At 43.9% G+C, this 16673-nt stretch overlaps 1 protein-coding gene and 1 pseudogene across 1 annotated transcript; both read right to left on the bottom strand.

Annotated features, from left to right (window-relative positions):
• Positions 1-6847: 6847 nt before the first annotated feature.
• LOC136500801 (phenylalanine--tRNA ligase beta subunit, cytoplasmic-like) lies at positions 6848-13770 on the bottom strand (annotated as a pseudogene).
• Positions 13771-15441: 1671 nt separating this feature from the next.
• LOC136501754 (calvin cycle protein CP12-3, chloroplastic-like) lies at positions 15442-16161 on the bottom strand. The gene has a single exon (XM_066497290.1). It carries the CDS (start codon positions 16011-16013, stop codon positions 15603-15605), a length of 411 nt encoding a protein of 136 aa, XP_066353387.1. The 5' UTR covers positions 16014-16161; the 3' UTR covers positions 15442-15602.
• Positions 16162-16673: the final 512 nt, after the last annotated feature.

Raw genomic sequence — 16673 nt, 5'->3', positions numbered from 1 at the left:
TCTCCCTCATCCTCAAAGTTTGTTCTCGCTGAAACTTAGAATAAATTAAATATAGAAATTAAAATAAGGAGGATGAGCCCCCTACTATTGTTTCTTGATCCGCTCGCCTAATATGGCCATGTTGTTTGTTCCCCCTTTCACAATGTATAATACTATATTTGGAAGTTTGGAGTCTACGTGGATACCTTTTTTTTTCCTTACTTGTATTTCTCCGACCAGAGTAAATATTAGGCGCTCTTTAGAAACTGACCGTCAAGGACAAATTTGGACATACATACAGTATATGCTATCGAATGCACGTACGTCTTTCCGGCCAGATTGGGTAGTAACTGATGAATTACCGGGCACACATATAAATGGTGGTTCGAGATCTGTACAAAGAAATAAACAAGCCAAGCTAGGCGGTTCAACAACTTGTCGTACATACATAGTTACTCCCTCTGTGATCAAAAGAACGTAATTATCACTTCTCGAGAAGTCAATCGATTTAAATTTTGACCAAAATTATATAAAAAAATACTAATATTCCTGATGCAAAATTAGTATCATTAGATTAGTCATAGAATATGTTTTCATAATAAATTTATTCAGAGACATAAATATTAATACTATTTGCTATAAACTTAGTCAAACATGAGCTACTTTAATCAACACGGATCCATAATTGCATTCTTTTCTGAACTGAGGGAGTAAACACGAAGAGTTTGCTATGTCTATGTAAATGTCATCAAGCTGGTGGTTTATATATTACTCAAATGCACGCAGTAGTTAGCCGACCGCCTTTGCTAGCAAGTAGCAACGACCAACACGGTGGCACCGGAACCTATTATAAGGCCATGTTTAGATTGCAAAAAATTTCAAATCGATGAATAGTAGCACTTTCGTTTTATTTGATAAATATTATCCAATCGTGGACCAACTAAGCTCAAAAAATTCATCTCGTGATTTCCAACTAAACTGTGCAATTAGTTATTTTTTTTACCTATATTTAATACTCCATGCAAGCGGCTAAAAATTGATGTGATGGAGAGAGAGTGAAAAAACTTGGAATTTGGAGGTGATCTAAACAAGGCCTAACTAACAAAACCTACAGTAGCTAGCTAGTGTACCTAAGGAGAATTTTTTTAACACTTTTTGTAAACTAATTTGAAATCTAACGTTGTTTAATTTTTTTTCTTCAAAACTAACATTTTTGGTCGTGTCTATTTCTCTGCCGCAGCGAAACGCCTGTACCGCGTCATGCATAGTGACGCGGCGAAAAGGATGACGTGGTGACAACCGAGACACTAATCGGTGACGTGATAGGGTCGACCGTGTCACCTATATTAGCGCGACGGTGACCCGCTCGGCGCATGGCGCGGCAAGCATCTTAATACCGCGGGAGGTGCAGCAGGCCTCGCAACGATTAGAGGATATAGCCCTGGCCTGACGTGACAGGCAGGAAGCCGTGCATGTGCTGCAGGGAATTTTGCGCAGTATCCATCACATCGAATCTTACAGCATATACATGGAGTACTAAATGTAGACGAAAAAAAACTAATTGTATAGTTAGATAAGAAATCGTGAGACGAAACTTTTGAATATAATTAATCTATAATTAGATACTAATTGCCAAATACAAACGAAAATGTTACAGTAGTCAAAATCCAAAATTTTTTTTATCTAAACGGGGCCTTACCGGCCAGCCAGTGACATTTGTCCGGTCTATATGCGGTGCGGTCAATAGTACCCGTGCAGTGAGGTGGTACAGCAACAGCAGGCTCCTCAGTGCCTGGACCCACAACAATTGCTGCTCTGCTCCGAGTTCTTGTTTAGATTGGGGTTAGAAATCAGTATTTAGTACTGTAGCACTTTTGTTTGTATTTGATAATTATTATTCAATCATGGCTTAACTAGGTTCAAAAGATTCGTCTCGTAATTTACAATTAAACTGTGTAATTAATTATTTTTTATCTATATTTAATACTTCATATATATGTCAAAGATTTGATGTGACAGAGAGAGTGAAAAAACTTACAACCTAAACAAGGCCCGGATATATGTATGTGTGTTGGTCTGGTCAGATCCACGACACAAAAGTAGATTACTCCGTATTCTAGGTACGGTTGCATTGTTTGGATTTTCCGGTTACAATAGAACAGCAACGATTCAAGGAGCGGAGACACAACATCGCAACGCCGACCTAGGTACGATGAGGACAAGTTAAATGCAATAAGACTGTATCCTCTACACCTGTAGGACATTATTGATAGGACATATCAGAGTGTGCTCTACAATCTTTTAGAAATGTCAGAATCTAAGCAGTGTTGTAGGCGCTGATGTTTTCTCTACAGTGTTGTGGGCGTCATCAATTCCCATACCAGGCGAACACGGTAAAACCCATCACATGCCTCTGAGCATCGACATTGTCGTGGGCGTCGTCATTTGCCATACATGGTGAATATGGTAAAACCTCCCACATGCGTCTGACACAAACAGTATCGTGGACGCCTACCATCATCTTGTACCCGACGGCGTGAGCAAAAAGACTTAGTAGCATACGTACTCTCTCGCGCACTTGTAAGGCCGTCCCCTTCATCTATAAAAGGGGATACGCTCTCTTCCAACAAAGAGGATCGACACACGGGAACTCCAACAAAAGAGGACTCGAACCATTCGAACAACCAACGATCGATTCACCCTCTGTTAGCTTTAGACACTCTAAAGCTACACAGAGCATACGCTCGAATACTTAGCGCACGCAGGAGCTCCCGTCACGCTCGGTCCTTCGGTCCAGAGTCCGACCGGACCTCTTGTACCCTCGTCTTACTCCCTTTCGTTTGTAATCCCACAGCAAACTTTGAGCACCTGGGCTCAGAAATAAAGTCACCGACCGACTCAAACTGGACATAGGGCACGTTGCCTGAACTAGTATAAACCCTGTGTCATTGAGTGCTAGGCCATATCCGATCATAACGTACGGCAAAACTATAAATATTTACGTGTTGGTCACTTTTCTGCACCGACAGGAGCCGAGCCCGCTCCTTGCCGGATCCACACGTTCCGCCTCCTTTCCTCGCTGGATCCGCACGCGCCGCCTCCTCTCCTCGTCGGATCTACACGCCCTGCCCCTGGATCCATCGGAGAAGGAGGCCGCTGCGGTTGGAGGAGGAGGGGGCACGTAGCCACGCCCGGGCGTCGGAGGAGGAAGAGGCGGCCGCGCGGCCACGTCGAAGGAGGAGGAGGAGGAGGCCGCGCTGCTCGGGAGGGAGACGCGGCCCCCTTCTTTCGCCGCTGGCCCACGTGAATGTCAACACCGTAGTAGCCTTGCCTTGTCCCGGTTGCCCTCTCGCGCACTTGACGCGCGCGCGCACGTACACGTACCGGCCCGGCCGGCGGCATCTCCGTCGTCACCCAGCCGTCACTCCCTCCTAGATGTACTCCTGCCTACTGGTAGTGATGTACACGCGCACGTAGGTACGTACGTACCCGAGGGTCGCCACGTGTACGGTCTACGAGTCGCTGTCCGTCTGGCTCGGTCTCGGGCCCCCGAGTGTCTCAAGTGTGAACGATCCAGCGAGTGCAGCGTAATTGTATCTTTGCTTTCCTGGAGAGGAAGGAAAGTTGGAATATCGTGGGCGTGAGAGGGTTTAAGAAGGTGGAGACGTGAGCAGATGCGCCACTGAAACGCCCGCGGACTACGTGCGGCTTCCACTGCGAAGTTGCGAGCCAGCCAGCCAGCCGTCGTGGATCGAACCTCGGCCGGCCAACATGTCGTTGCTAGTAGTACGTACTACTACTAGTAGTAGTAACGCCAATCATCACCACAAGCTTCCAAACTGGTGCACCACCGAGAAGGAAAAGACCAGTTCAGGTGGGGCCGGACCGGATTCTGGAACGCCGTGTCCTGTCCTCCGCGTTCCCACCCGTGCTGACGGCGGAGGGTTCGCGGCTCGTCCTCCTCGCACCAATCCTTCCTCGGCATCGGCCACGGGGCCATGGGCGTACGTGGCAACTGTGGAGGGCAGCCTTAGTTTGCGTCATCCTTGCGTGCACTCGCAGCTAGCCGGGGCGTCGGAGGAGGAAGAGGCGGTAGCTGCATGGCATCGCGCGTTCCGCATCGCCCGCCGTCTGGGTGGTAGCGCAATCATTTCGACCGGCGCCGCGCCGTACGCTACGCCCTGTGCGCGCGCATCCTTTTTCCTTTTGATTTGATCGGGCCGGTGTCCGTCCTGCGCCACCACCTTTGAACGTCCACTGGTTGACGGCTTCACGCTTCTGCAGCTACTACTGCGAGTCTGCTACTTGCGTTGCGTTCGTGCGGCGGGGCGTTGACGAGTAGGAGTGGGGCCCCTCCGCGGCTCCTGCATCAGGACAAGTTGACTTGTTGGGTTTCTTTTGCTCTGTTTCCGTTTTCACCTCCGTGGACCCGTTCCTCTGCCGAGACCGGCGAGCTCCCCTGACCAGACTACTACCAGTACGCGAGAGGCGAGACATCCATTCAGCAGGGTCGTAGGGTGGCAGCACCCCCAACCACTCACCCGTTCATTAATTAACGAATTCTGTTCTCATGTCCTGTTTACTTGCACCCCAAAATACTAAATTTTTCAAGATTCCTCGTCACATCGAATCTTTAGACGCATGTATGAAGCATTAAATATAAATAAAAAATAAAATTAATTACACAGTTTAGACGAAATCCACGAGACGAATCTTTTAAGCCTAATTAGACTATGATTAAACACTAATTACCAAATAACAACAAAACGCTACAGTAGCGTTTTGCCAAAAAATTTAACATCCAAACTGGCTCTCAGTTTCTCCGAGGCCAGACCTAGCTAGAACAACTCATAAACAAACAAAAACATCTCCGGGCGACTACCACGCGGAGAAAGACAACTATCTATGCTAGCTATGCGGCGTACTAGTACGTCTGTATAGGGAGGCGATTCGCGTACTCGTACCCCCGGACCCCACGTCGGCGCTCCCCACTCGATCAGGGCCCGCCCAACAAACTGCACGTACTTGCGGGTGCGGCCATGTTAGGCTGCCTTTTCCTCTTATTAACGGAGTCTGTACCGACTACTCCTACTGTACCAATCAGTGGCGGCGGCGGTGTGCATATGCCACGGCCATGCTGCATGCTACGCCCACCGCAACTCTAGCTAGTAGTACGCCCCTTCACATGCGCCTGGAATCTAATCGGGTACTACCTCGGCATGGTTCGCTCGCACTCGGTGGCCTGTGACTAGGATGAAAACGGTACGGATATTTCCCGATCGTATTCGAAACCGAATCCGTTTAGAGGGGTTGAGATCTGTCCGTATCCGAGTCCAGATATCCAACATCCGATACCGTATCCGTATCCGAATACTCAAATCGCATATTTATGATGTCGATATCCAATCGTATCCTATTCGATATAGTTGACACTATCCGTATTCGAATCCGAATCCGGACAGAAATATGAAAACAAATGTAATATCGGTGATATCCGTCCGTATCCTATCCGTTTTCATCACTACTTGTGACGGAGAAAACAACAACACTGCTAGCTAGTACGTCAGGATTCCAGTTCCAGGAGCCACCACCTCGACCAATGCGGCTACAAGCACAAGCACACGCATCGGGTGTTTCTGCTGCATGCGCACAGTCTCAACATGCCAATGCCACCGCACCAAATGGAGCACCGGGAGAGTTTACCTCACGTGCCTATCGCGGTCTCAGCGATCACTGCACATTACGTCTCTCTCTCTCTGTTAGGAGTGAGCAGACTGATTAAAAAGCGCACGTCGTTGACCGAGCTACCCACTTATCAATGCACATGCATGGACATGTGAGTGAGTGCTCCAGCTGAAAACGATACCCAACAAAGCCCTATTGTTTCTGCTGCATCCGGTTAGCTTCTCTAAGTCGCCCCGCAGTCAGTACTCACCCATCACTGCCGTTGAGGACTCGCGCGATTCAGCACCTTGCCACAAGCAGAAATGCTCGTCACCTTCTGACAGGCTCTGGTTCCAGATGAAATGCCACGGGCTATATAGGTACTTCTTCCTGATTTTGTTACGTCTAACTTCAACTTCGTGGAGGAACAACTATGTGGGTAAAACGACTTGAAGCCACCCAGACAATTGGAGGAACTATGGGGGTATATATTCATTGAAAAGAAAATAGACATTTAAATTCGAGTTGAGAAGGACTTAGAATCTAAGAGCGTGTTTGGTGTTCTCGCCTGCTCACCTCGCCTGTTGCCAGCGGCAGAGAGCGGTTCTGCCTCACCTAAATTGGCAATACAAATCCTTCACGGTACGAGAATCAAGAAAACGTACCGGACATATAATTTCTTGCCTAGCCTGGAAAAGCAAACAGAGACAAAATATCCAAACGCACCCTAGGTGATTGACCAAACTCCACACCTCCCATTTGACGTTGTACATGTGCGGGTATTTTTCATAAAACTTGGTCAAAAGTTAAAAAGAAAAGTTTATCGTGGAATAAAGCTGACGTTCCCCAGTTAAAAACACATAATATGACAGGTTTGAGATTGTATTAAGCTCAAGTTTTAACTTTCAAATGAGATTCTTGCTTTCAGGTTATAGATTTGCAGTTAGTGGTGGTTTGGCTGTTTGACCACAGCAACGATAGCTATCATTCAATAATAGTTCTCGACTTTCACAAAATTTTGGAACATCCTAGGATAAACTGTCGCTGTCAGGCTCACATCCTATTTAGTAAGTTATTAGTACCATTAAGTTCTTTGATAATACTGGACAAACGTGTTCCATTTCTCACTAAGCCGACTCAGGGGGCGACAAAAAAAATGTAGCAATCATTGATTCGTGAAAAGTTGAAATGTAAACACACAATATCAAATTTTGATGTCATTCACGATCACAAGAGATGGTTTTCATGGGAACCTTGTCCAATGTGTTTCAACAAGGAGATGCTACAAGTCTAATATTCTGAGGCTGCTTTACATCATGCTGATCTCATGTAGAGGTGCAAAGAGTTGCAGAAATAACTTTTGGACACCCGATGCTTTACAAAAAGGATATAAGGTACACTTTTGATAGAAAGTTGGATACGAATGAACTCTTACAATGGAAACATAGTGAAAATAGTCCCTAACAAAATTTAGGCAGGGAATGTGCCGTATCGTTGTACCTTCTTTTCCATAGCAAAATCCAATGCAATTGAGAAGCACATTGAGACATTCCAGCTTGGGTAATATGCACTTCTTGCTGGTACCCCATGCATTTTTACTGAACAAAACCGATATGTGGCAGGTATCAGCTTCAAGCATTCCTTTGTTTCAGGTTCACGGCATTACAACAGTGCTTCGAGGTCCATCTCAACGAAAGTACAGGGATCCGGAATGCCAAATTTCCTTAGCACCTGCAAGCAGAGTATGACTAGCACTCAAGGAATAGTGCTATAAATTTGGCAAAACAAATCACGTGTATCCATGTTATGATTTTCTTATTCTCAGATAATTTCATTTGTGTTCCTAAGTTCTTATTTCTGCGGGTACATCTCTTAGTCTTAGTATAGATCAACTATGGAATTGGGGTAGCCCATAATTCAAGCGTATAAGATTGTGCTACCTAACAAAAAGAAATATATAATATGGTGCTACCTTTATTCATTTCATCCTCAGAAATCTTCATTCATATGGCAGCTAAACTACTGGTACTTAAACAGCACAGGTTATAACAGCATTCAAAAGCGACGCAGAGTAAGTACCTCAGCATGGACAATTCCTAAGTAGCCAACTTGCTTGCCATCACTTGTAACAATTTTACATTGCCTTTTCGGGAAGAACTCAGGTTCCTAAAGAAATGAAATTAGTATACAAATGTTGACAACAGCAAAAGACAAGACAATTCATGAAGTTACTCTTACATCTGTAGGTACATAGTAATTCTCGCCAAAGTTGACATGCGGAGCTCTGACAACTTTGACAATACTATCCACCAATCCCATAATTTCCTGGACAATTTAATCAAGTTAGCATAGGCCTACATAGAAGCTATGTAAATACATGCCTATACAGATGTTTTTTCCCCCCCCTTAAGCTTATACCTCAAATCCAGAAACCCTATTGCAGTACAAAGCAGCAAGCCTGCGATTATTAGAGGCACCAACATCACGTGACGAGTCCAGCATCACAACATCACCAACTTCAAAAATCTACAATGGTAAATATTTGAAAGATCAAAATCATGGGAACATTTCCATCTAGAAGGAAGATCGTAACCATGCAACAGTAACTGTTTGGGCATATATCCAACACTAGAAGCTGTATTAAAGCTCTTCCATTTAAAATTGATTATGTATTGATAAATTAAAGTTGACATGGGTAAAAGTGAAGGACTAGATAGTTACTTTCTCTAATTCCAAAATCCATTAGAACATTGACACATGGTCTCCAATGACACTTTGACTCTCAATGACACTTTGACAGGTAATATTCTAAACAACATATTCCAAATAGAAAGAGCTATATATTATAAAAAGTATTTTTTAACTAATCTAGCAACATAAAACTTATTTTACCAATCTACTTGATTTTTTAGATATTCATTGTCTATGTTTAAAAGGTTTGATCAAGAAATCCTAAATGGGGTTATACTATGGTTGAAATGTAGTCTTTGAAGGAGAGTATTATCATGCAATCACAATTAAGTTGGAAGGGAAAGGAAAACAATAGGCAAAATGACACTGCTGACAGCAAGAGAAATTTGAAGTTTTTTTTCTTCTGGTTTCTTCTTTATTTAGTTGGCATTTTATGTGTGACACAACATTGAACATTCCATAGACAATATCCTTATCACTTATATAGTAAATATAAATATTGCTTCTTTTCAAAAAGTACCTTTATAGGTCTTGGATGGTCTATATTATGTTTCAGTGTTTTCAATAAACATGACATCAGACTAGTTCTAACAATCTGCAAGGTAACAAGGAAAAAAATGATTATAACAAACCAACAAGATAACAAGTAAAAGAATGATTATAGCAAATGAATGCCATTGTAAAACAATGTTTATTTCCTTAGCAATCAAATATGGAGAGAAAACATGAGTTGTCAGAAGGTGGACATTAGGTCAGACCAAATCAATGGGTTCGGTTCATCGGTTTTCCTCAAATTCAGGTATCAAAAACTGGGTACTGATTGGTTCCTAAAAATTATCAAGATGAAGCAAATTTGTTCTCAGTTAGTTCGGTTTGGTCTGGGCCATGACTGAACTAACCAAGCTAGCAATACACATATCGAAAAATAAATCACAAAATCACCTATGTAATATAATGGTAGATTTTGTAAGTGAACACAAATGAGCATGATGAAACACAGATCAACAAAGGGTGAAGCATAAATCATCTGCCGACAGCAGGGAGGAGCTGTTGCCGTCAGCTAGGTTTGACATCGGGTGGCTGCCTCTGCCAGCGGCAGCTAGACGTGATCACTGGCATGGTCCTCGGGGACTGGGGAGGAGGTCGCCAACCGTCGCTGCAGCTCGGAGGGCAACCTCATCTCCCTGGTCAGCCGCCTATCAACAGCTCTACATATGTGAGAGAAGTCGCGGGCCACAGGCAGGAGAAGGCGGACCCGCTGAGGCACTACCGAGTGGTCAAGTCAGGAGGAGGAGGGCGTAGCCATGCAGGCGCCTCTGACTCATCGCTATGTGCCACGATGCTAGAGAGGACAGGTGGGGTGTTGTGGGTGACCAGGAGGAAATGGACGGATTGGGGGCAGGTGGTGAGGAATCAGAGTGAGATATCTCTTATATAGAGAGGGTTGGGAAGGGTTAATGGGCTAGGCCAAATGTATTACTCAGCTTCTATGTGCAGAATGTTGGCCTACGAAAAGACGACATGTTCAACAGATAAGTGTCGCGGAAATGCGTATGTTGCGTTGGATTTGCGGTCATACAAGAAGGGATCGAGTTCGGAACGATGATATACGTGATAGATTAGGGGTAGCACCAATTGAAGAAAAGCTTATCCAACACCGGTTGAGATGGTTTGGACATGTCCAACGGAGACCTCCAGAGGCACCGGTGCGTAGTGGAATCCTAAGCCAGGATAGTAACGTGAAGAGAGGCAGAGGAAGACCGAAGTTGACTTGGGTAGAGGCAATAAAAGGAGACTTGAAAGGATGGAATATACCAAAAGACTTAGCCTTATATAGGAGTGCTTGGAAAACAGCTATTCACGTGCCTGAACCTTGATTGCTTCTGCTGGGTTTCAACTCTAGCCTACCCTAACTTGTTTGGAACTTAAAGGCTTTGTTGTTGTTGTTATTGTTGTCGTCGTCGTCTTCAGTTACTGGGTTAAGACCGAATAAACCGGGACTTTCATTTAGTTAGTTCTTGAGGCCGAATTGGGGCAAGGGCAGACCCAGTGCCGGAGGCTCCCACACGAGTGGGGTCTGGGGAAGGGAAAAACCGAGGCAAGCCTTCCACCTGCAAAATCTGCGGAGTGGATGCTTCGAACCCACGACCTGGTGACTCAGTGAGACAGCTCTCACAACTGCACCAGGCCTGCCCTTAAAAAAAAACAATTTCTGTCATTTCGGATTCGGTCTGGGTTAGTTCGGTTCTGTTTCTCAGGTTTGGTTAATTATGCCCGTCCCTAGTTGCCCTGTGTAGAACATGCAGAACTAAAACGAAAGATAAGGCTGAGAAGTCAGATAAGGAGGAATAGTCAAAAGTCAAATGATAGGATTACAAGAATGTACGGCTAATTACACCTAGAAGTCATACAATAACAGAAAACGGAGAATCATGATACACCAGCAAGATGCATCAGTAAATAAACGCAACAAAGATGATTATCCTGCAATTAGTTTATGAATTAACTTTTTTTGTTTTGCAAGAAAGGCATCAATCAGCCAAAAATTTACACTATTCTTTGCACTAGTCAATTGAGAGCAGATAGGAGAGCTGACTGATGGCTGCACCCAGCACTGGGGTGGGTGACAATAAAATCAGGGAAAATTTACCTCGAATTCAGAAGTGCGAGGGCTTGCGATAATGACTGCTTTACTTCTGTCATCTGCTCTGTTTAACATGTCAAAGTTTTCTTCGTGTGAAGACAAGATAAATGTGCACCTCCATATAACCAGCTCTTGCAACCTGGCCACAAAGGATTTTTCAGTAAAGATCAACTGATGAACAGATAAAAACACAAGAAAAAGAAACACAAAGACATCAAATATCAGCAAGATGCCACAAAGACATATCAAATACCTGAAGTACCTCAGCACGAATTTTATCTGAGAACCTGTTTAATGGTTGCCTTCCTCCTATTGTCATACACTTCGGCTTTGATTTTGGCACATTGTTGAATCCATAAGCTATAGCAACGTCCTTTGTAGAAGCCAAACAGAAATTAAACCAGTTAACAATGACAGCAAGCAAATACCTACAAAAACAGTTGAAACAGCTAGATAATAGCAGATATACCTCCGACAAATCACAGGCATGCAGAATATCACTTCTTGTTGGAGGAACAGACACTGAAATGCGAGGCTCCCCCTTCAATGAGTGACTTTCAGCTTGCAGTTGCATTTTATTCAAAAGACAGACAACCTACAGTTTCAGATGCACAGTTATTAATCCAGATTGAAAACATCCTTGCTAAAACTTTCAGGAACTTGCAGGTACCTGCTTCTCGTCCTGGGAGATGCCAATAGGCCCAAGAATGTCAGATAATGAAACATCCATTTTGTAACATGAAAGATCAGGGTAAACTGTTTGCCATGAATGCAGGGCGAATAGGATACTACCCAAGATTGAGCTACAAAATTAGCTTATTACAGCACTGGGATAATTTTACCTCATATGAGAAGGGTCCTTGCAGAGTGTCCAGATCATGGGTGCCAATAGCAACGAGAGTTCTCTTCCTGTTATCCATCATGGAGTAGTCTGAGTTAATTAATCATTGTATTGGTACGATCCTGATATCAATACAATGAAACGCAAAAGGCAATAAGATAAGCTATACCGGCAGATATTTTGGTGGAGTTTGTCTTGAAGATCAATGAAGCTGTTGTATCTTGCTTCATCAAAGGTTACCCCTCTTAGGACAGCACAAACTACGTATGGCCTAATTTTTGAAGTCTGGAAAAAAAACAGCAAATCAAGGCTTACATTGGAAAAAAATAAGAAAATAAATAATACCATTCTGGAGAATACGATCAGCATCAACATTAGCAAATACAACACTAATCCATTAATAACGGGCAAACATCAAAATCATGAATATGTTAATGTCTTAACATTTAGCACCAGCTTCAAGCTATAATCGTTTTCACGACAATAATAAAACATTACAAAGAGCATGCACCAAAAAAAATATATACATATTTAATGGCATGGAAAATGTCAGTAGGGTATTGCTTCTTTTTTCCTTCAAAAAAGACAGTTTGACACATCATTTCTCCATTACTCCAGAGACATAACATTCCATATCCAATCCAAAAACCAAAAAAGAATCAACTGGTTCAAGAGCATTGCCAGGTTATAACATACACCAAACAGTGCTGCTGTACAGTTTTCTCTACAACCTAGAGATGGAAAACTGAAGGAATCTAGCTTTTTCTTCTAGGAAATTATTCGAAAAGCACTGCGAGTCCAAAGAACATGAACTTACCTCTGGTTTAACATGCATCTGAAGAATTGAACCACGAGGGATGGATGAAACTTGGAATACAGGGCTTGCTTCAAGACATAGCAAATCATACATGCAAACATTGTAGCAAGTTTTCACCGGGTTTCCAAAATCCGGTATACCTACCTAGTATTCTAGTAACATCGATTCCATTGACGTTGACGAAAACAAAATCTGCTGACCTGTTGGCGGCAACCTCTATCTTGTAGATGACCTCGTCATCGTCGTCCACCTCGCCGTCGTCCTCGAGGTGCTTCTCCTTCCTGATAGTAGCCTTCTCCGTCGTCTGCACACGCAGACCCCAAAACACTCAAAATTCAGACAACGCCACTCTCAGCACAGTGAGTGAATGGGAGGGGATACGGCGAAGAGAGATGCTCACCACGTCGTCGAGCTCGATGCCGAACTCGAAGCAGAGCGCCTCGAACTCCTCCTGTGTTGTTGCCAGGAGGATGGGTTACGAGTTGTCAGTTGCCGCGGAGGGGAGAGCTGGGGTTTTGGGGCAGGAACTGAGCAAAGGAATACAAACCTACTGTAGGTCCGACCAAGGGCGGCGAAGAGACGGTCCCGGCCGACGCTCACCGTCGGCATCGCGGCTGCGGCGGCGGAGGAGACGGTCGATGGGAACGAAATCGTCACTTCGCCCGGGGTAACGTCGGCCTGCAGTCAGGGCATCCCACCGTCCGCTCCCATCCAACGGCAGCCTCTAAAACTGTTGCTCAGCGCCAGCGGTCATCCACCACTCTCGTTCAGGATTCACCAGGCCACACGTAGAAACAAATGCGCGTGAGCTCGTCACGTTCGGGTTCAGATGCATACAGGGCAGTTGAAACGCCTATGACAGAAATAAACTGTTGCGCTCTCTGATGAAGAGACGCTAACGATGACTAATCGTGTCATTTTATTATCGGGATTTTCTAAATAACTCTCGGATGATATCACGTCATGTTTTCATTCACTTTTGTGTGGTTGAGGTTGTTTGTAGATTCGTGCCGTTTTTAACAGGCACGTTTTTTGTAATACATGGGTCCGATTCAATCCGTCACATGTTGCGAGCTGGCGATCATGTGTTATTTCAGTGCCGCTTTAATCTTCTTGACGATTTAATATTGTTTTTATTCTGCTGCTCGATTCAGAGTTTCAGACACACCTTGTGCTCATCGGAAGAGAGACGGTCCGCTTGGTGCTTGGCGGAGGCGGAGGCGGAGCCGCGGAGGTGTCGGCGTCGGGCGTTGCCGTCGCCGTTGACGTTAGGACTTGCTTTTTTGTTTATTGCGTGCAGTAGCTTGAGCTCCGAAGGCATCACCATGTGATTTTTGATTTGTTGTGTTCGCACACATTGAGGAATTAAACAACTGCACTTAAACTGATGTAATGCACAAAAGGTGATTCTGATAAAGTATTAGTGAGCAGTGATTGGAATCCTGCTAAGGCCCCATTCGGTTTCGCAAGAACGACTCGGGAATTGTTATTTAATTTATATAAGCTTTTGTTAACCGGAATGATTCCTAGCGTCAATCTGTTGTAACCAAATGAGCCCTAAGTGATTTGAGTCGACTTGCACACTGCCTATATTAAGATTACCTTTCAGTATGTTTGTTAGTGGATAAGTTCATTAATTTGAGTTTATTTCCTTTTATGTTTGTTAGTTTTAGTTTTTTTCAGTATATATTGTTATTTTTTATATTGAGTAATATGCTGTTATTCAATTTGTTCTTTTTAAGTTATTTTAGTTCAAGTCATTTCAGTATTTCAGCACATATTATTAATTTTTTTAGTTGTTACCTTTTGCATGTTGTAATCGTATGTTTCAAGCAATATTGTTGTATTGTCAATTTAAGTTTCAGTTAATCTGATTTTTACAAACTCTTTTTCAATTTTAATGTTTTCATTAGTTTTAGTTTCTTGAGTTCATTAGAAACTCTATTTCAGTTTTGATGCTTCCATTAGTCTCAGTTGAATGAGTTCAAAGATTCAGTGTTTCAGGTTCCGATGGCTTCATAAATCCTAGATATTAGTTGTTCTTTAGGAATACCTACTTTCATTTAGTGGATTAGTTGTTGTTTGCATATTATTCATTTCGAGTTTGAGGTCATCAGTGTTTCAGATTGCCCTTCATGGTTCAGATATTAGTTGTTCTTCATTATTAAGTGTTTTCAGTTTTTGTGGATTCATTGTTGTAGTAATATTATATCCCTATTATTTATTTCCCCTTCCGTTATGGGTGAGCCTTGATCTGTTCTTTGGTGACCCCGGTGCTTTGGCGCGGTATCTCCGATTTATCTCTTTTTTTTCTTGGTTTTTTCCTTGGTGGCCAAGCCTCCTGGCATGAGGAGGAGGTGCGTGAGGGGGTAAGGTCCAATCTGATTTTTAGAAACTTTGTTTTAGTGCGATGTTTTCACTAGCTTGTAGTTCTTTTGTCATTTTTCCTCTATTGATTTTTTTTTGTTTTGCTTAGTTTATTTTTTATTTTCTTTTAACTCCTCCGTCTATACTTGGCAAAGAACTTGCACTTGGTCTTGGTCAGGCACTTAGCTCTAGGTCAGTTTCTGAAGCTCATCTTTTTTTCACGTGAGATTCCCCTGAGGGTTGTTGCTGCATGCACGTGAGCAGGAGGTTGCCAACTGGATAAGATCTGGGTGATGTTTGTTGGAATTTCAATCACTTTTTATTGTTTTGTGTCACTGTAAATTCTGAGTGAATTCTTTTCCCTTTATCTATCAGATTCTGATTAGGTTTTAGAACCTATGTGTCATGAAATGATTGGACACAACTGAAACAAAATCAACCGAAAGATGTCCACTTTTATTATTACCACCGAGTCCGTGATAATTGAATTGAACGCAAAGCTGAAAGCCCGAAACATGTTTCATCTCGAATCTCTCTGATCGATCACCCTACTAGAACGTACAGCAGCGACCTGCGGTTGACGCACGGATGGCGTGCAGTCACTCGTAGACGACGGCGCAGTCGTCGGCGGTGGGGTTGTGCGCGCAGAAGTGCTCGAGCGGGTCGCCGGGGGCCTCGGCGATGCGGCGCCGGAGGTCGGCCCTGGCCTGGCTCACCTCCTCCACCTCGTCCCACGCCACGCGGCACCCCTCGTCGTCCTGCCCGCGCTCCCCGCACGCCTCCATCGCCTCCGCCACCTTCCGTTCCACCAGCTCCGCCAGCGCCGCCTCCCTCCTCACCGTCCCCTTGTACCGCCGCCTCGCCGCTGCCGCCATCACCAGTCGCCTCGCCTGCTGCTGCTGGTGGTGGCGGCGGCGCCACGGGTGGACGGAGGACGGCGATCGGCGCAAGCCGGCTCCCGCGGGGAGAGCCGTCGAGGAGGAGGGGCAGCCGATGGATGGCGACGCCATTGTTGTTGATTACTGATTGCCTGATTGGCAGCAGCAAGATTTGTCTGAAGAGGTTTATTTTTTCCTCTCTTTTTTTTTTTGGAAACGATTTGTCTGAACGAGTTGGGAGGATAATCGAGGAAAGCGCAGAGCCACTTCTTCTGAGTTCACAAAGAGCATTTGGCTTCTCTATAACTCGTTCATACAGTCATGTTTATCCTTTCGGACTAGTATTTTCTTTAAGGAAAAAGTCTATTTAACCCCCACTTATCAACCATGGTCTACTTCACCCCAAACTATAAAACCGTCTATTTTACCCCCTGAACTTTTTCAAAACCGTCTATTTTACCCCCCGGGCGGTTTTCGACGGTGATTTTGCTACAGTAACGGTGGTTCGCTACGCTACCTGTGGTTTCACCTTTTTCTTTTTTTATTTATTTTCGCTGAATCTTTGAAAAATCATAGTAAATCATAGAAAAATCATAAAATGGAAAATCTAATTTCGTTGGACTCCACATGAGTAAATCTACATAGTTAACATATAATGTGGTATGCTTTAGTACAAAGGTTTTGCTGTACCTTTAGATTAATTGGAAAATCTAATTTTGACTGTAATTAATTGGAATTTATCTATAACTAAGTTATACATGGTCCAATGAGTACGGAATTTTTACTATAGTT

The sequence above is a fragment of the Miscanthus floridulus genome, chromosome 13 (genome assembly GCF_019320115.1).
Source record: "Miscanthus floridulus cultivar M001 chromosome 13, ASM1932011v1, whole genome shotgun sequence".
NCBI lineage: Eukaryota > Viridiplantae > Streptophyta > Magnoliopsida > Poales > Poaceae > Miscanthus > Miscanthus floridulus.
The sequence above is the reverse complement of the archived record's forward strand: the minus strand, read 5'-3'. Positions and strand labels throughout refer to the sequence as shown.